A 21,085-nucleotide genomic window follows, 5' to 3' on the forward strand; every position below is an offset into this window, starting at 1 on the left:
ACTGGCTCCACAGGGGCAGGGCGATTGCGGGATGATCAATTTGGGATCTTCTGTGGAAGCCGATGAAAGACAGGCCTGCAAACGCATATCTAAGCACTCCCAATGCACCACACAGTTTGGGATCAAGTCACGAGGAGGGAGGGTTGGACCTCTTTTCCCGCTCCTTACAACCCAATACACTTCAACCCGGCCTTCCCGGCTGCACTAAGAGATGGACCCTTTGCTGTTGGAGGGAGGGGGGGGGCTGTCTAAAATTAGAAGTCTTCTTTCACAACTTTGACGTCCCGACATCAGAGCTGCAAGAGAGACTTCCAGGTCGCACACACCTAGCACTATCACTACCTCCAGCTTAAGCACTGGGCCTCTCTACCCTAAATAAGGGAGGCTGCCACCAGGGAACTTACGGTCATGGAGAGACTGGTACAAAGAGCAGGCTCTGTGAAAGGGGCAATCTCCTCACTATACGCCATGCTATTAACCACCATACACGCTCCTCGGGTGCGCTACATGTCCTTCTGGAACAGGTGGTAGGGAGAGACATCAGACGAGGAATTGAAGCACTTTGGGGAGAAATTCCTAAGCACAACTGCTCGGTGGCTTTACGGGAGGCACATTACAAGACACTACTAGACTGGTGCTTGTACCCCACTAAACTTAAACGATTCTTCCCAGACACCTCAGATCTCTGCTGGCGGGGCTGTGGTTTGCAAGGGGACTTCTGTCACATTTGGTGGGACTGCCCCAGTATTAGGACATTTTGAGAGGTGGTCCTTTCACACAAAGATGTGCTGTGGTTCCCCATCCCGACTACCATAGAGGTGGCTCTCCTAGGCATTAGCGACCCTGATCTTGAACATCAATCGAAAGCCGATAAGGCTACAATGTGGGCATGTCTGGGGCGACAGCCTGGAAGAGGAGGGATGCACCAGCGATATCGCTATGGCATGCTTGCTTGTGGAGAATTCTCTCTATGGAATGACTTGTTGATATCCTCCGGGACAAGTATAAAAACTTTGAATATAAATGGGGCCCATCGGTAACATATCTGTCCCATGGGCTGCCCTCAGCGGTGTGCCCTCCCTCTCTCATATCTAGGCACCTCTCATTTTTGATCGCTCCCATTAAAGTTGACTGACTACCTTCTCGCTCTGTGAAGGTGCCTTGATTAAACCCAGATCTGTGACTGGGGGTAAATGTTTTGCCATTGGGCAACATTCCGTCCATCATCTTGTCCATCATCTTGTCCATCATTCCGTCCATCATCTTGCTGTTCACCCGATGTGGGAAGGGTATGCCCAGACATGGGTCCCGTGCTCACTAAGCCACTGGAGTCAAGCTATCCTGGATGAAGACGGCTGATAGGCAGAAACCGGTCCTAGGATGCTTGATTCCGGTCCAGGGAAGACATGGCTTGGCAGTTCGGTCTGGACTGTTTGGTGGATTAGTGTGGCTCACTGGTTAGAGGCGGCAGGCCTGAGAGCAGAAGTCAGCCTGGGAACAGGGTTCAATTCCCGACGCGGCAGGGTCATTGACCTTGGTCAGCGGACTCGATAATTCTCGCTTCAGTGCTTACTCTAATCAGGGGTTCCACTCGGCAACTCTGGGCATTAGCTTGCCTAATCTCCACAACGGCCCCACCAATTCCGGGGATGCCTGGCTCCACCTTGGGGACTCCCAGCAAGGGACCATCCCACAGGGAAAGCCAGGACGGGTTCCCCAGAGTTATACAGCGCCGGGACGCCCCGATGCTGGGGCAGCTGTGCGCTTTACAAGTATTCTACATTTTTACATTTACTGTTCCCATGAGGCACAGGGTCAAGACTGATTTGCATATGGCCATGTCTGAACTGGGGTGGCTTGGTGAGCAAAATAACGATGGATTAAACCCAGACCTGTGACTGGGGGTGAATGTTTTGCCATTGTGCAACATTCCGTCCATCATCTTGTGTGTTTTGGTGCCGTGACCTTACCCTTGTTGCACCACCTCTTCGATAACTCCATGGTACCACTTTCTTAGTTTGGCTATATCACCACCACCAAGGACGGAGAAGAGGGAGGATTGGGGGGAGGGTGGGGCTGTTTGTCTTTTGTTTAAGGGACCACATTGAAGGCTGGATATTAAAAACTTGGCATCGCCTCTTTTGAATGCAGGGGGATGTAAAGACCTTACAACATGTGAATCTGGACTACAATTAGCCGAAGGTCTTGAACCAAGGTCTTGTGCACTCTACTGCACCCATGTTGCCATATTGGCTTTTGATGCTAAATAAAAAGAACTTTTCAAAAAGAACAATTGAGGGACAGAATGCAGAACAAAGTCATACATTCACCCCAGTACAGAGATCTGGGCTTAAATACATTGTTTTTTTGCTCACCATGCCATTCCAGTTTGGACCCAGTCATATGCAAATCAGTTTTGACCCTGTGCCCAATGGGAACAGTTCAGCCCGAACTGCCAGGCCAGGTCCTCCCTGGACTGGAAACAAGCATCCTAGGACCGGTTTCGGGCCCTCATCATCCAGGATAGCTTGACTCCAGTGGCATGGAGAGCACAGAATCCTGTCTGGGCATACCCGTCCCACTCGGAGTGACAAATGCTAAAAGAACAATTGATGGACAGAATGCAGAAAAGAACTTTGACAAAAAACAAAGAGGAAATGCGTTACTTACCTGTAACTGCAGTTATCCAGTATTAGTGTCTTTCATAGATTCACATGCCTGAATCATTCCCCGTCGTCGAGACGGGAGCCTCCGGTATATAAAAAGTAATGTCCTAGAGACATACATAGAAAAGATTAGGCCCAAAGGTCTCACCTTAGTAGCCTATCCACGTCCTTTTGCAGGAAGGACCAAACAGAGCAGGCCTCAAGGGTCCCATCTTGGTGGCCTATCTGGGTCCTTTTGTAAAAAGGACCAAATAGAGTAAAACAGCCAATCAGCTACTTCCTCCTTCTAGAACCTTCCTGCCAGGAGCCCAAGTCGCTCAGATTTTCGTACGCACCAAGCTAGTTAGGCGTAAACTCATTAGAGAGAAAGGTGAGCCCAGCCAGGGAAGGCGGGAGGGTGCATGTGAATCTATGAAAGACACTAATACTGGATAACTGCAGTTACAGGTAAGTAACGCATTTCTTATCCAGTATTTGGGTGTCTTTCATAGATTCACATGCCTGAATCAGAGTAGCGAGCAATACATTATGCACATTCTGTATGAAGATCAGGTATGAACATGTAGATAATACATATCACATGACTATAAAGCACAAAATGCAATGGCATATAAATACAGTAAGAGAATGTGCATACCCGTAAAGGATGGAGGGATGTAGTAGGGCTCACCTCACTGGAATAGATGGCGAAGCACTGCTCGGCCCACTGCTGCATCCTTCATCAGCTCAGTATCCAGGCAGTAGTGCCTGGTGAAGGTGTGCGGGGACTTTCATGTCGCCGCTCTGCAGATGTCCAATATCGGCACTCCAGCGAACAGCGCCGCAGACGTGGACATGGCTCTAGGCGAATGAGCTTTGACTCGTGAGTCTAAAGGCCGTCCGGCCTTGTCGTGACAAAAGGTGATCGCAGAAGAGATCCATCTTGAGATGCTCTGCTTTGTCAGGGGCATGCCCAGCCTTGGTCTACTAAAGGCAATAAAGAGCTGGGATGACTTTCGAAAGTGTTGTGTCTTATCGATGTAGAATTTAAGACATCTCTTTAGATCTAGAGAATGTAGAGTTCTTTCAGCTGCAGTGGTAGGATTCGGAAAGAACGATCTAAGCACCACTGGTTCATTAAGATGGAAGTCCGAGGGGACTTTTGGAATGAAGCGCGGGTTAGTCCTCAGAATGACTCTGTCCTCTCTAAATTGAAGAAAAGGATCCTGGATGGATAGAGCCTGCAATTCACTGACCCTTCTGGCAGAGGTTAGTGCCAGGAGGAGGGCCGTTTTCCAAGAGAGGAACTTGATCTCTGCCTTATGGATGGGTTTGAAGGGATGCTTCATTAGTTGATGAAGAACCACATTGAGGTGCCACGATGGAGGAATAGGCCGTGGTCGTGGAAAGGACCTGAATAGACCTTTTAGGAATTGTTTGATGAGCCTGTCCGCCCACAAAGATGGGCCTGCAGCCGTCCTTGTGAACCTTGAAATCGCCGCTAGATGCACTTTGATGGATGTATGCGCAAGGCCTGATTGCGCAAGGTGTAACAGGTATGGTAGCAGCTGCTGTGGAGTGTCATGGAAGGGGTGCAAGCCTTGATCCCCACACCAGGAACAGAATCGCTTCCATTTTAGTGAGTAGGTTTTGTTAGTGCTGACCGCTCTAGCCCTTGCTCATTGCACCATCAGGATTCAAGCAAGCCGGGCCGAAGACAGCTGAAATGCCAGAAACCGGTCCCCGGAAGCTTGTTTCCTTCCCAGTGTAAGAATTGGCTTTTGTAGTCTGGTCTGCCCTGTTCCCATGATGCACTGGGCCAGGGACAGACTAATTTGCATACAGCCAGGTTCTGAAACTGGGATGGTGCAATGAGCTAAAAAACGGTGTTGGATCTAGCCCTGATCTCTTGACTGGGTGAGAGTATTCTGCTTAATTCAGAGACTCTGTCCATCACCACCCCTTGTTGTAAATAGCTTTCGCAAGGACATCTCTGCAATCCTGCGGGATGTTCAGATGGCTGAATTCGCGGTATTCAGGAGCCAGGCTGATAACTTCAGAGAGCTGAGGTTCGGGTGGAGAACCTGCCCTTGAGACATCGTGATCAGGGCCGGAAACTGCTGCAGGCGAAGAGGGGGCCGGGCAGAGAGGCGATGAAGCTCCGTGAACCAGTGCTGCCTCGGCCAGGACGGAGCAATGAGGATCAGAGTGCAGGGTTCCGATTTCATCTTCCTGAGAACCCTGGGTATCAGTGGGAATGGCGGAAAGGCGTACGCAAAGACGTTGCGCCATGCGATGGAAAATGCATTCCCGAGGGTTCCTGAGTGGTGATGCCTGCTTGCGAAGCTTGGGCATTTGGCGTTCTCTCTGGTGGCAAAGAGGTCTATGTTCGGGGTGCCCCACTCCTGGAAGATACGGTCCAGCACCTCCATGTCCAGTTCCCATTCGTGGGAAGGAGACTTCTCCCTGCTCAGAGCGTCCGCCAAGACGTTGTCCTTGCCCGGGACGTACTCCGCTTTCAACGCTATTCCATGTTCCAGAAGCCAGTTCCAGATTCTTTGCGATTCTCGAGATAACGAGATGGAACGCGTCCCCCCCTGTTTGTTCAGGTAGTGCATCGTCGTGGTGTTGTCCGTCCTGACGAGCACTGGGGAGTGACGAATGCGTGGAAGAAACGCCTGTAGAGCTAGGAAAACCGCCCGTAACTCCAACAGATTGATATGGAGCTTGGTTTCCTGTGTCGTCCATTTGCCGTTGATCTTGAGTTCCTGGAGGACTGCTCCCCAGCCTTCCAGGGACGCATCCGTAGTTATTACGTGTGGCTCTGCTGGGAGCAGGAACGGCAGACCCTTTGACAGATGGTGGAGAGATGTCCACCATTGCAAATGGTTGATAATGGGTCGAGTGACTCGTATGCGGTCCTCGAAAGAACCTGTGGCTTGAGTCCATTGCTATGTCAGTGCCTCCTGAAGTGGACGCATTTTCAGGCGGCAGTGTGGAATGAGCAGTATGCATGAAGACATCATGCCAAGGAGGGACTTGAACGTGCGGACCGGAAGAGTCTTCCGCGAAGCCACTGCCTTGGCCAAGGAGATGAGTTTGATTTTTCTCTCCTGAGAGGGGAAAGCCTTGACACGGTCCGTGTCCAGAGTCGCTCCAAGGAACGTGATGACCTTGGTGGGTTCCAGGGTTGACTTTGCGGTGTTGAGGGTCAGTCCCAGGCGGTGGAAAATATCCAGAAAGGCGCTGGAGGATGAGGCTGAGGCGGCCGCCGTCGGTGCCTTCACCAGCCAGTCGTCCAGGTATGGAAACACCTGGTGGCCTTGTTGACGAAGAAATGCTGCCACTGGTGATAGGCATTTGGTAAAGATCCTCGGGGCCGATTTGAGGCCAAATGGAAGGACCCGAAATTGGTAGTGCTGTCCTGCCACCGCAAACCTGAGGAACTTCCTGTGCCCTTTGAGAATAGGTATATGGTAGTAGGCTTCCTGGAGGTCTAAGGACGTCATGTAGTCCCCTTTCTCCAGAAGACCAAGGATTTCTTGCAGAGTCACCATACGAAACGATTGTTTCTTTAGGAACACGTTGAGTGCCCTGAGAACCAGGATTGGTCGCCATTTCTTTCCTTTTTGGTGGATTAGGAAGAAATGAGAGTAGAAACCCTGATTCTTGTGGGCCCGTGGAACTCTATCGCTCCCTTCTGCAGCATGGAAGCTATTTCCTGAAGAAGTAATCGTAGGTGCCTGTGTGATCGCTGGCACGGTGGCGTTGTTGGGGGGATAGAGGTGAATTCTAGGGAATGTCCAAATCGAATGAGTTGGAGTACCCACCGATCCGTTGTTATAGTTTGCCAATTGCGATGGAAGTATTTCAGTTTCCCTCCAAGTCTTAAACAATGTAGTGGTGGAGGGGCTAGCGAGGGAGACAAGTCATTGTCTGTTGCCAGCAGGTCGTTTTTGGCCTCTTCCTCGGTAATTGGACTTGCCGTAGGAAGACTGTCGCCCTTGTTGAGGTTGTCGCTGTTGAAACTGCGGCTTGGACTGTGAATATGTGTACGAAGACCGATTCTGATAGGAACCTTTGTATGCAGGTTGGCCTCTTCCCCGGTTGCCACGAAAGGACTGGGTCCGGAATTGTAAAGTACCCAGAGCCTTGGCAGTATCCGTGTCTTTTTTTATGGTGGTAAGGGCCGCGTCAATCTGTTCCCCAAACAGGTGCTGGCCATCGTAAGGCATATCTAATATCCTGGTTTGCACCTCCTGGCGGAAAGTGGTGGCCTTGAGCCAACCCTGTCGCCTCAGGACTGCAGCCCCTGCCAGTTGCCAGAAACCAGTCATGGCGGCATCAATGGCACAATCGATGAGCTCTGAGGCAGAGGTCTGTCCTTCCAAGAGAAGTGAATGTGCCTCCTCTCTGACATCCTCCGGCAGATTTGAAAGATAGGGTGCAATGTCCGCCCAGAGTTGGCGATTGTAACGGCCCAGTAGGGCTATTGAATTAGCCACTTTGACCGTCATGGCCGAAGTGGTAGTAAAGCGTTAGCCAAAGGCATCCAGTTTCCTGCCCTCCTTATCAGGTGGCGTAGATAGAGGCGAGGCTGGATTTCGTGAGTTCTTCTGCGCCGCTTGAGTCACCACGGAATCTGGTTTGGGGTGACCTGTCAGGCATGCCGGTGCCGTGGAGGTGGCCTTTTATTTCTTATCAAGCCTGGGCACCACCACCTGTATAGAAGCAGGTGCTTGCATGATTTGTTTGCCCTGCTTCCAGATATAGTCAATTATGGGGATTGATCTTGAAGTCTTCCTAGTGGGCTCCTTGAAGTCATAAAGGAAGCATTCAGTTTCCTGAGTTTCCATGGACATATGGAACCTCTTGGCAGCCCGCTCAATGATGTTGTGGAATCCACCGATGTCTGCGGGTGGAGACTCCGAGGTCTGTGGATCCGGAGAGGCTGGAGAATGTGCCACATAATCTTGGTCTGCATCCGGGTCCGACTGGTTGTCATCGACTTCACCTTCCTCCTGTTCCCTCTCCTCTTCGTCCGATGAGGGAGCGTCCTGAATTGGTACCTGTGTCTTTTCAATGACCAGGGGAGTTGGTCTATGGCGAGATGAAGGAGCTGGCGCCTGTGCTGCTGGAAGTGCTGGCGCACAGTGTTTCTCCGGGAACCTTTCCTTATAATCCTGGATGAGGAATTGTAGGTCCAAGACGATGGATGCGGGGAGACACACCATAGGAGTAACCTGTGTCTGGGATGGAGGTTGGACCTGTTGTTGTAGAAGGTCTTCCTCCTCTTCCGGCTCCTCGTCTGTGGTTTGGCATTTCAGGACTAGGTCCGATGGACTAGTAGCCTGCGTAAAGGAGTCCTCGTCCGACTCCTGACCTTGTAGTAGACAGGCCGGAAGAAGTTGTTGTATCCTACCGGGCGAGGTCTGCTGCGGCGTAATAGGTTGTTTAGTAATTTTCACTGTGACATGGCTCACTTGCGGTGGAAAGGCATCCATGGCGTGGGATAGGAGTGCAGACTCCTTCCAGGGTCCTGTCGACGTCGACGCTGGAAGCGACGGTGTCGTGGTAGGTATTTTCGTCGACGGTAATTTAGTCGTCGTCGACGGGACTAGTGGCTGCTTCCCGGGGACAGGCAGGTCCTTGCCAGACACTGATGGCTTGCCCTCTGAGGACTTTTTAGAAGTCTTCATAGGAGGGGTGTCTGTGGGGCTAGGGGAAGAAACCCTTGGCCTCTTCAAGGAAAAATGCGACACTCCATACACACTCTCACCTTCGGACACCAAGTCATCAGTCTTGGTCTTGAGCCTGTTGAGCCACAACAGAAGTCGACCTTCTCGGTCCTTGAGGGTCTTGTTGGAGAAGGTCCGACATATTTTGCAGTCCTTTGCCTGGTGGTGAGGGTAGAGGCAATATAAACATGTCTCATGTTTATCCTCAATGTGAAGTCTTTTCTTGCTGCAGGAAGGAACAAGCCCGGAAAAGACCCTTCTTCTGACTATCAGACATAACTGTAGAGAATAATTAAAGTGGTATTTGAAGAAAAAAGAGAAATTCCTGAGGAGAACTCAGGTGGAGACTCCCTAGCACAACGTGCGGTTGAAAATCTGAGAGACTTGGGCTCCTGGCAGGAAGGTTCTAGAAGGAGGTAGTAGCTGATTGGCTGTTTTACTTTATTTGGTCCTTTTTACAAAAGGACCCAGATAGGCCACCAAGGTGGGACCCTTGGGGCCTGCTCTGTTTGGTCCTTCCTGCAAAAGGACGTGGATAGGCTACTAAGGTGAGACCTTTGGGCCTATTCTTTTCTATGTATGTCTCTAGGACATTACTTTTTATATACCGGAGGCTCCCGTCTCGACGACGGGGAATGATTCAGGCATGTGAATCTATGAAAGACACCCAAATACTGGATAAGGATGTGTTACTAAGGTGAAGGTTTTATAGCCTTTCCAAGCAATGTTCAACTTTACACTGCTTTTCCAGTTAATACATGGGACTCCCACTTAGACTACGGCGAATGATTCAAGCATGTGAATCTAGGAACAATCCAATACTGGAGAACAACATTTATTTGAGATGGCAAGACCTATTAGTTTTGGCATGGATTGCCTTCTTTTTTTAGCGTGAGAAATCAAAATGACTAATTCTTCAATGAGAAACAAATAAACAAAAAGCAACACAACTTATTTCACATTTAACTGCAGTGACTTACCTCCCATCGAGACAAGAACTCGAGAAGATGCCTGGATCAGGTGCTCAGCAGTGTTCACAAAAGCTTCTAGGTCGTAATCTGGTTGCTCGGTTACTGCCACTAGCTCGTTCCATTCTGGTACTTTCTGCATTTCAGTATGAAAAAGGAAACATGAGAGGCTGTCTATGTCAGCGTCTTAAAGCTCTCTTATCCACTCTTAGTACATTAAAAGCAACATTTTTCACTGAAATGTAAATCTGAGATAACGGCTGTTGCTTTCTGTAATGAAATGCCTCTGTGTATGGCTACCCCTAAGTTTTTCGACTGATTCTGCTGGTTTTTCAACTCAGTGCACTGAGGGCTGCTAACCAGACCTCTGTACCAACACCCTGACCCTAAAGTATCAGTTGAATTGGCTGTACCCAATTAGAAAAGGTTAACATACCTCTAAGTCCCTAATAAATGGTACCCTGGTACCTAGAGAAAATAAGTTAGAAGGGCACATCAGGGATTGCAGCACTGATTGTGTCACCCCAGAGGTCCCCCAAGTATAACAAGTCCCTCAATCCACCACTGCAGACTAAGAGTAACCAAGCACTGCTAGCCCAACTTTGCGTGTAGTTACCTGTCTGGCAGTCCTATCAACCCATAAAGACAGCATGCAACATATAACACAGGCAGGGCATGACCTTTGCGTGTTGTGACATTAAAATACGCACAATTGCAAGTTGTACTGTGAAAAGAAAGGTCGCCCAATTGGAGAGTACAGGGTTACATGCTGACAACCTCAGCTGTGCTAGCAGCTGAACGGTGCGACCAAAGTAGGCGCTCCCAGGTATCAGACAACTTGCAACCTTAAGCCCAACTTTTATCTCAAGTTAAATTGATTTATCTGGTTTCAGCGTGCAGTTTTAGTAAAGCTGCCACATTGTTACCTTTAAAACTCCTGTAGCTTTGCGGGCACTAATAGAGCCTACTCCACAAGCCAACTTTCTACCCTCCTGGCGAGACATGCAAATGACTCAGGAAGAAGAACAATTAGACTGTAGGTAAGGGAGGTGTCACCTCCCTCCTGCTGGAAGCCACTTGGGAGTTTATCCCCAAAGGCAGGCTTCAAGCACAGAGGTGCACGGAGTTAACAAAACCCTGGCCTCTCAGAGTTGCGGGGTCTCAGGATGCAGGTTATCGAACGAGGAAGAACTGGCCTGTGGCCACGAAAATGGGTGAATGGTAGTTCAAAGGCAACTGGACTTCGGCCAGACTAGAGAGGACTTGGAGAGTCATCGAGCCAGGGCCACCTCACCATCTTCATGGACCGAATAAACCCTCCAGGGAGACCTCTGTCAACCGTGTCGCATCCACAGCATCCTTCATCACTTGCATCAGGACCACTTCATAGGAATCCATTGCAACATGAATGAACTCCCTGGTACTGCTGGAGGACTGCTTCTTCTGTGAAGGTAACTGTTCATGAGGACTTTGCTGGTCCCCTTGACTAGCTCCCTGCTTGCGCTGGTTGCCCCAAGAAATTGTAACAGATTGCATGGACACTTACCTAGGTTTTCCTTGAAAAAGCTTCTAAGTGTCCAATTTGTTGACTTTGTCAAGACATGTTCGCGTTTGAGTTAAATTGCTTTAATTTATTATTGCTTATAAAATCTATTTCTAAAACCATCCAGTGGATTTTTGTTCTAGTGTCTAAAACTCTTATAAAAATAGTTATTTTTAAAAACTGGAGTCGGATTTCTAGAGTGTCATGTTGACTTCAATTGTTTTGATGCTGTTTAAATGCTCACACGTGTTCCTCTTTGTAAGCCTTGCTGCTCAGTGCCACAGCCACGCATGGTTGAGCCAAGGGTTTTACAGATGAAACCTACTGGACCTAAAGTGGTTGTGAAGTTTATTACACAGCGAGGTCGCACAACAAACTATAATACACCCAGTTTTCTCACACTTTACTTTTTTGTCCCTGTGGTATTACAGCTAAGAATAGCCCATTAGTAGATTACAGAAAGGTGCTTTGAGAATGGAATTCTAGCTCGGGGTCTGCTGAAATTACCTTGTTGCGTGTTACATGTCTGAATTAAAAACAGCCTTTTATTCTTTCAAGGCCACGAAGACATATTTGAACATCAAGACTATTTGTTTTGTTGTAAGCACCTCATACATAATTGCATTAAATTAAACGAATTGCCCTAGTAATGGGTGTACACTATGACCATGTATTTCTGATGCCGCAAACCGATAAATAAGATAGGACAAGTTGTTCCTTCTATAAGTACATGGACGTCTGTGCCACATTTACATTCTGAATACTACGAGTACAAAGAATACTGGGATATACTTGAGAAAATGTACCACAAAATCCCCCAAAATTTAAAAAAATGGAGATTGCTTCTGGCAAAACCTTCACAGAGGGCACTGAACCACCTATCGCTGCCTAGGTTCTTATACAGAAAAACCTTTACAGGCAAGTTAATTACATTCTTCACCACAGGCCAGGCTTTTTAAAGTTTTTTTCTCCAAACTGAATAAGACAGTGCGCTGCAACAAAGAAACTAAAAGGAGCATCACTTTGCCTATGGACCACCAAGGTACAACAAGACTCTACCCCTCATGGCATTATTGCCTTTAACAGCCATTTTCCCCAAGTCTTCCACCCTCCAACTGCCACAGCTCAGCCTCCCCCTGTAGTCAAGCACCACTAAGGCAGTAGTGTGCGTAGTTAAGTGCTGTTGAGCTGCGTTGAGGAGTGTGAGGAGCTAGCAGTTGTGTTTCTCATGAGCATAAAGGATTGGAGAAGTTTCCTTGCTCACCTTTTCAGTCCAGCGCTACCTTTCATGGATGACTGACTGAAGACATTGTCTTTCTGCAAAGCAAGTTAGAAAGGAAGCGGTCTTACTCTCCAAATAGCAGAAGCTTACAACCCATAACATGATTTACTTAGAAGGGGCCGGGAGTGCTTGTGCGTCAGAATACCTTTCTTAGCGTAGTGCTTTCGCATGAGCTCTTGACCTGGGTGTTTGCCACTTAAAGTGCTTGGGGCACTGTCGGTAGCGAAGGCTCCGTACGGCAATGCACATTGAGGGGTGTATAGACAGAGGGCCTTGAGTGACTGGGTATATTCCTTTTGCTAATAAGCAGGTTGTACAAAGGCAACTCCAAACTGTGGCTTGAGATTTCTGCAGGAGGACAATTTCATTAATCGATTTTCTTTTTGTCGTTAAAAACAGCACAAACCTTAAGGACACGAAATAGGGCTACAACTTTGAATAAGCACAGCAAGAAAACTACACTCAGGAAGGCAGATTCCCACAAGAATATGCCAAAAGACGAAATCCTATCCTTTACCAAATAACGCTCGCCATCCTGGTGCTTTCGAAGGTCTTGCTGCAATCCCAGCTTACGTTCTGAAAACAGAAGAAAAATGTGAGGATGCTCCAAGACCATCTAGCAGTCCCCAATCTCTCGCTGAGAAACAGGTTACAGACTGCAAGGATTCCAGTAAGGAGAAAGCCATGCAAGAACATTGAAGGTGACAATGTTTGGACTCCATCAGAGGCAGCTAAATTAATAGCCAGAGTTGACCTTTCCAGAGTTAGCTATTGATATGGACAACATCAAGCAGCATAGTCCAAAAACCAATCAACCTTGTGCAACTCCCTCAAAGTCTAAATGACATCAAGGAAACTTAAGCAGCACTCCTAACATACAGTCATCTCCAATCTCAGAGTTATAAGAAACTCCGAATCTTGATCTCCAGGTATCTTCTCCAAGCAACTTGTAATCTTCCAAGGAACTATCTTCAATATTCGGACACCCCTCCTTTGCTTGCAAAGGATTCTATCTTCTAGCCTCGCTTTTCTAGAAAAATCCACGAATAACTTTGAACCTATTTTAGATATGCTCTGTGATTCTGCAAAGTTTGGTGCCCAAGTGAAAGTTTAGTAAAGGGTCCTACTGGAACACAAGTAAAATCTAACCAAATTGCAAGTAGTGTAGTTGCAGTCATTCAACTAGATAATTATGAAATTCCACCACGGCTCTTACAGTCTACGGTGTTCAATTGGGACAACTGTGCTTTATAAAGAGGAAGGCCAAAGGCTATATGGAGCAAACAGCGCATGTATACACATTAAAAAAACTGTTTGAACAGCTTTATGAAGAGGTTTTTATAAGGGATGCCGAAGTGATTATTGTAATGGTTTACGCTCCAGTTGTTTATAGAGCCGCACGTCATCCGGAGGTCAGGCGTGGCCTGCGGGGTAAAATAAAAGGGAAGCGCACGCTCGGGCCGTACTTCCGCCACTCATGCCTGTGTCGTGTGAGCTGTATTGTGCCAGCGCTCATGCCCACTGGCCATAGCAGGCCTGATGCACAAGTTACTTACCTTCGGTAGCGATATATCTGTAAGAAACAGTAGTTCGTATTAGATTCCTTACCTTAGAATACCCCCAGGCACCAGACTGGATCCGCAAACTTTTGCGTAGCAGTACCCTTGTGCGTCGGTAGGCGTCTGTGGCTCCTGTCAGTCGTCGGCGTCGGGATGACGTCGCCGGAGTACTTAGACGCCGTCCTCGCGCGCTGACATCAGTTCTTATACACAGCTTTTCCACGCCAGAAAACGCAAAGCCATGATAAAAACCAACACTGGTGCCATAAAAAATAGCGGATGACCTTAACCCTAGATATCGGTTTGCAGAACGGGGAGGATGGGTGGGGCGGTAAGGAATCTAATACTAACTACTGTTTCTTACAGATATATTGTTACCGAAGGTAAGTAACTTGTGCATCTGAAAGAAACCGGTTAGTTTTAGATTCCTTACCTTAGAATAGATACCCCAGCAATACCAACCCCGGTGGATGGTCTGCGAACCAATGATCACACCAGAAAGTCCTGGAGAACGGAACCGCCGAAAAAGCCATCTCTCCGGACTTGGCTGTCCAGGCAGTAGTGTCTTGCGTGTGTGTGCTGCGAGGCCCACGTAGCTGCCTGACAGATGTCCTGCAAAGGGACTCCCCGGCCCAGGGCAGTAGTAGCCGCCGTGGCCCGTGTGGAATGGGCACAAATCCCCATATGAGGCTCCTTTCGAGCCAAAGAGTAACAAGCCTTGATGCACAAGACGACCCATCGAGAAATGGTTCGTTTGTGCACCGCCCGTCCCTTCTTAGTGCCCACGTAACCAACAAAGAGTTGGTCATCCACTCGGAACTGGCGTGCGCGATCCAGATAGAATGAGAGCGCATGTTTTGGGTCCAGATGGTGGAGCCTCTCTTCCTCTTTCGAGGGATGCGGAAAGAAGGTGGGCAAAGTAATGGACTGCCCGATGTGGAAGGCAGTGACTACCTTGGGCAGGAAAGAGGGTCGCGTCCGCAACACAACTTTGTCTGGATGGACTGAAAGGAAAGGAGGCTTAGAAGAAAGGGCCTGGAGCTCACTGACTCTCCTGGCAGAGGTGATGGCAACCAGGAAAGCAGTCTTCAGAGTAAAAAGGCGAAGAGGACAGTTATGAAGTGGATCAAAGGGAGCGCACATCAGAAAAGTTAGAACAATGTTCAAGTCCCACTGAGGCATCACGAAGGAACTGAGGAAACATGAGTGATGCCCTTCAAAAACCTATTTACAACCGGGGACTTGAACTAAGAGGGCTAATCAGGTAGCCTTAAGAAGGCGGAAATGGCCGAGAGGTAGCCCTTGATAGTGCCCAGAGCAGAGCCCTGCTGGGCAAGAGAGAGAAGAAAGAGGAGAACCTCTGAAAGAGGGGCAGAAAGGGGATCCACAGCCTTTGCTGTGCACCATGCCACAAATTTGTTCCACCTGCAGGCGTATACCGATTTTGTGGAGGGACGCCTGGCTGCCAGAATGACATTACAGACTTCAGGAGGCAAGTCAAATGGCCTCAACTGCCGACGCTCCATCTCCACGCATGTAATTGGAGACTGGACAGGTTCGGGTGGAGGACCGTCCCCTGCTGCTGCGACAGAAGGTCCTCCTGAAGAGGCAGACAAATCGGGGGATCGACAGACATGCCTAGGAGCTCGGGATACCAGAACCTCCATGCCCAGTCCAGAGCCACAAGGATGACTTTGGCCCGGTCGCGCCTGATCTTTTTCAGCACTCTGGGCAGAAGTGGTATAGGCGGAAAGGCGTACAACAGACCGCAACTCAACTCGCGATGAAAAGCGTCTCCGAACAAATGCCGCCTTGGAAATTCCAACGCGCAGAACTGATGACATGCGTGTTCTCTTCTGTGGCGAATAGATCTAACCAAGGCTCTCCCCACTGCTGAAAGAGGCCTTGCGCCACGTCCGAGTTTAGACGCCATTCGTGATCCATCATGCACCAACGGCTGAGTTCGTCCGCCCTGGCGTTCAGGGAACCTGCCAGGTGTTGTACCACCAGGGTCACGCCCTGATGTTCCAGCCACTGCCAGAGGCGCAGAGCCTCCTGACAAGGGTCCACGACCCCACCCCGCTCTGTTTGTTGCAGTACCACATGGCGGTGGTGTTGTCCTGCACTACACTTCCCCGGGGGAAGGAATGACTTCAGTGCAAGTCGGATCGCCAGAGGGTTGATATGGAGCTGGGACTGCGCCGGAGACCAGAGGCCTCTGATCTCCGCCTCTCCTATGGGGCTAACCCAGCCCTGGAGGGACACGTCCGTCACAACTACGTGCTCCTGTTGGGGTAGGGAGAGGAATCTGCCGCTGACCCAATCGCGGTCCGTGAACCACCACTGCAACTGTCTTGCAGTGCCCTCCGAGATCAAGACATGGTCGGACAAGTTGCCCTGATGCAGGGCCCACTGAAACTTCAGGTCCCACTGCAGAGCCCGCATCCGCCACCTGATGTGATGCACCAGAAGGATGCAGGAGGCCATCAGCCCCAGAAGCCGCAGCGTCAACCTGACCAAGACTCAGGATAAAGGCTGAAAGATCGGAATCAGATCCTGAATATCCCGAACCCGTTGTTCGGGAGGATAAACCCGAAACTGCGCAGAGTCTAGAACCGCTCCGATGAAGAGGAGCTTCTGAGAGGGACACAGGCGCGACTTCAGCACATTGATGGAGAACCCCAGCAAGTACAGGAGGTCGGCCGTAGTCTGGCGGTGGCTGACGACTGTCTGGGGCAAGCCCGCCTTCAACAACTAGTCGTCGAGGTAGGGGAAGACGGACACCCCTAACCTGCGCAGATGAGCTGTGACCACTGCCATCCCTTTCGTGAACACCCGTGGGGCGCTGGTAAGGCCGAAGGGGAGCACGGTAAACTGAAAGTGCTCGTGGCCTACCGTGAACCGCAGGTAGCGCCGGTGGGCCGGCAGGACGGGAATGTGGAAATACACCTCCTGCAAGTCCAACGCTACCATCCAGTCTCCTGGGTCCAGGGCAGCTAAGACCTGAGACAGTGAAGCAGTTGACGTTCCGCAGGTCCAAGATAGGGGGTAGGACCCCTTTGCCCTTCTTGGGAACCGGAAAGTAGTGGGAGTAACAACCACACCCTACTTCTGGCCCAAGAACGCGCTCGATGGCCAAGAGGGCCGTAACTCTCTCTCGCAGAAGATTCAAGTGAGCCCCGACACGCGGTGGTACTGTAGTGGCATGGCTGGAGGGGTCGCCTTGAAGGTGAGGGAGTAGCCCCTTCGGACGATTTGCAGCACCCACCTGTCCGATGTGATGTTGCGCTAGTGGAGGAGGTGATGGCGAACCCTGCCCCCCACTGGCTTCTCGTGGGCCTGAAAGCTCGGACTAAGAGGGCTTTGAGGCGGATGCTGCGGGGGTGGATGTGCACTGGCCTCGCCGTTGTCCTGGTCACGGCCACGGCGGTTACCACTTCCGCCACCGCGTTGGATGGTAGTCTGCGGCCCATGGCTGGCAGGACGTGTGGGTGCGCCCCTTCCACGAAAGGGGCGAAAGGCAGCAGATTGCTGCCGCGGAGCCGACAGGCCCAAGGAATTGGCCGTAGCCCTGGAGTCCTTAAAGCGGTCAAGCGCACTGTCTGCCTTGTCGCCAAAGAGGCGACGGCCATCAATGTTTTGGACATCAGCCGAAAAATTGGCGGACCTCAGCCAGCCGTGGCGACGAATCGCTACAGTCGTTGCCATCGCCCTACCCAGTGAGTCCGTCGATGGCGGTACTGTTGACGATGGCCCAGTCGACGGCAGACCAGTCGACGGCGGACCCTTCAGCTATGGCTCCATCGACGCCTATGCCATCATAGTCGTCTGCTCCGACGACGACTTCGTCGACAATTGCATCTTTTGCTTCATTGCCGATGGTGCCGTTTTCTTCCTCTGGGTCTGGTTCTTCCACAGTCGACCCTCTGCACCAACGTCGCAAGATGTCTGTTGACCAGCTGTCCATCCCAAGTGACCCACAGCCTCCTTCGCCCTTGTTTGCCACCGGTTCCGAGCAGGACTCTGGTTCTGAGGCCGATGTGGATGATACCTTCAGAGCGGCACGCAGTCCTTCTGAATTGGTTATTAAATGTAAGGACTATGGAGAGGACGATGAGGATCATTTTCAGGAAGAGGAACGTTCCGTGCAGGTTCCTACTGCGACACTGCCTCTGTCGCTCATCTCCAATCTCCAGCACATGTAGGAGGATTACAATAGGCGTTTCCTGACATCTCACCAGGGTTTGCCAGTGCCTACAGCACCTGCGTCTGCTGCTGCTGTTCCGCTACCACAACCACCGCCTTCTCCTCAAGTTCAGACGTCCGTTCAGATACACACTACAGTGTATGCCGATGACTATGTTCATCCAGAACGTGAGGATGGCGAGGTTCACGATGATGATAATGATGGACGCCAGTCATATGGCTGATTAGGACGACTACCAAATTCAGACGCCCCCTCCTGTGACGCCAGGGGATTCTCCTCCGGTGGACATTGCAAGTTTCCATCAACTGATGGATAGAGCTGCTCAACGCTTTAAGCTGCCAAGAGTCCAGAGAGAGGAGGACTGTTTTCTCTACGACTTCAGGAATGAACCGTTTAAACAAATCCATACGGCCCCCATCATTGACTTCATCTAGAGTGAGGGGGTAAAATTAATGCAAACGCCAAATTCCATTCCGGCGCAACTGCCTCGAGAAAAAGTATAAAGCGCCCTTTGCTTCCCCAGCGTGCCTGATTGCGCAGCCAAAGCCAGATTCGGTGGTCACCCAGGCTGCTCAGCGTCCCTCCAGAAACCTGACTTCTCCCATTACGGCTCCTCCAGATCGGAAGGTCATAGCGATGACGCTATTGGGCGCAAATTTTCAACGATGGCCTCTACTACAGTGAGAGCGGCGAATGCTTATAGCCATTTTAGGGCGCTACGACCGCCAGATGTGGTCAGACATGTCTGCCCTTGTGGCCCTCATCCCGGCACCCTCCAAAGCGGAAGCCTTGAAAATTCTTCAAGCAGGAGAAAGAACGTCGGAGGAGATTATAGACTGCGCTGTAGACATCGCTTGTACTGGCTTCTGTCAGCTTGCAGGGGCAGCTGTTTTGTGACGGCAAGGTTGGTTACGTTCCACCTCTTTTCGCCAGGAGGTACAGGCAAAGATCCTGGATATGCCATATGACGGTGAGTCACTTTTTGGTGCACATGTCGACGAGGCACTGCAGACAATCAAGGACACGGACACTGCTCGTTCCTTAGGAACTTTACAGTTCAAGTAGCCTTTTCGTGGTGCACGCGGACGCGGCACCTCTTCTACTTTTCGCGGTGGATCCACTCAATACTGCTCCTACCACCAGGGTAATCAGCGATATTCTTCCCAACATCAGCAGTCCTCCCGTCAGCAGTCTTCAAAATCCTACCGGGTGAAGTCTTCCTCTAGAGGATCCACTTCCAAGAGAATATGACTTGCCTTTCCCCCCCAAAAGTTGGAGGTCGAATCTCCCTGTTCTCTTCTCAATGGTCCTCAATCACCTCGGACCGTTGGGTTCTGGACTTTGTAGCAAAGGGCCATGCTCTGGAGTTAGTCAATATTCCTCCTCCCACTCCCCCATCCGGCCCACCTCAAAGAGCTTTTCCAGCAAATTTGTTTTATGATCCAAAAAGGTGCCGTCGAAGTGGTTCTCAAGTCTCAAAGGGGGAGGGGATTCTATTCCTGTTTTTTCCTTATACTCAAGAAGACAGGAGACTGGCGTCCGATCCTGGATTTGCGAGCACTCATCAAGTATCTCAAATGCCAATCCTTCCACATGCTTACACTCTTAGAGATCTTGAGTCTTCTCTCCAAGGACGACTTCATGACCACCATCGACCTCCAGGACGCTTATTTTCATGTCCCAATTCTTCCACAGCATCAGAGGTTCTTGGGCTTCCGGGTGGGACAGAGACTTCCAGTTCAAGGTGCTGCCTTTCGGTCTACACAAAAGTGTTAGCTCCAGTGGGGGCTTACCTGCGTCTCCAGGGCGTCCACATTTTTCCAAACCTGGACGACTGCCTCCTCAAATTGCAGTCTCGCACCCAGCTACTTCGGGACACTCGACTTTGTCAGGAGGCGTTTCGCTCCCTCTGCCTTTCCATCAATGCCGAAAAGTCCCAGGTAGACCCAGCTCCCTGCAGAACCTTTCTGGGAGCCACTTTGGACACAACGCTAGCCAAGGCATTCGTGTCTCACGAGCGTCAACTGAGGATTCTCAGCTTAGTGTCTTATTCGTGCAAAACAGTCAGTTTCAGTCCGGATCTTGAAGTCATTTCTGGGGATGGCATCATCATGCATTTCACTGATCCCAAACTGCAGGCTACGTACTTGCCCCATTCAAGAAGAATTGGACGGACAGTGGCGTCAGGTCACTGGTTCCTTCAACGACCTCGTCCGTGTAACCGCTCGCATGAAGGCGGCTCTCAAGTGGTGGGCGCAGCCATCCAACTTTGCAGCAGGGACTTCTTTCCTCTCCACCACTCCAGAACTCACTCTGACAACGCACGCCTTCCTACAAGGATGGGGTGCACACCTTCAAGAGCTGTCTATAAAAGGCAAGTGGACTCTGCTTCAACGCTCTTGGCACATCAACAGGCTGGAGCTGATGGCCATCTTTCTGGCACTCAAGTCGTTTCAACCTCTGATCCAGGGAGAATCGGTTCTTATCCAAACAGACAATACAACCAGTATGCACTAAGTCAATAAGCGAGGCGGAACCAAATCTCCTCTCTGGTCTCGACTGGCTCAGTTGATCTGGGATTGGGCACTCCGTCACCAGGTTACCCTGACTGCAGTTCATCTACCAGGCATCTCCAACATCCTAGCGGATTCCCTAAGCAGATCCACATCGTCGACCCACGAGTGGGAGTTGCATCAACCAACTCTCAACTTAGTCTTTCGACGGTGGGGTCATCCGTCCTTGGATCTCTTTGCAACCCCGGAGAACCGGAAATGCCCATCTTACGCAAGTTGGCATCCCCACCACGAGTCGTGCGGGAAGGCCCTTTTGATGAACTGGTGTGATCTATTCGCCTACGCTTTTCCTCCAATTCCGCTGGTGCCTCGCATGTTATGGAAGATGCGAAGACATCCTTGCCACATTCTCCTGATCGCCCCCAGATGGCCCCGGCAAGCGTGGTTCTCAGAGCTGCTTCTTCTATCCCAGTGCGAGCCCATCCTCCTTTATCCTCGAGCGGATCTCCTCACGATGGACAAGGGTCAGATTTGCCATCCGAACACCTCCTCTCTGAAATGGTCGGCCTGGAACCTGAGCACCTTGAATTTTAATATTTCGCCAGACTGCAGAGACATTCTCGCTCATGC

The 21,085-nt window shown here is 50.3% G+C and overlaps 1 protein-coding gene across 2 annotated transcripts in view; it reads right to left on the bottom strand.

Annotated features, from left to right (window-relative positions):
* Positions 1 to 21,085, bottom strand: part of KIF2C (kinesin family member 2C) — a 1,469,089-nt gene that overhangs the window by 100,590 nt on the left and 1,347,414 nt on the right. For both annotated transcript variants that reach the window (XM_078671750.1, XM_078671748.1), the window contains one exon: positions 9,364 to 9,487. In XM_078671750.1, coding sequence (XP_078527876.1) covers positions 9,364 to 9,487 — 124 coding nt within the window. The remainder of the gene's footprint in view (positions 1 to 9,363; positions 9,488 to 21,085) is intronic.

The sequence above is a fragment of the Lissotriton helveticus genome, chromosome 1_2 (genome assembly GCF_964261635.1).
Source record: "Lissotriton helveticus chromosome 1_2, aLisHel1.1, whole genome shotgun sequence".
Classification (NCBI taxonomy): Eukaryota; Metazoa; Chordata; class Amphibia; order Caudata; family Salamandridae; genus Lissotriton; species Lissotriton helveticus.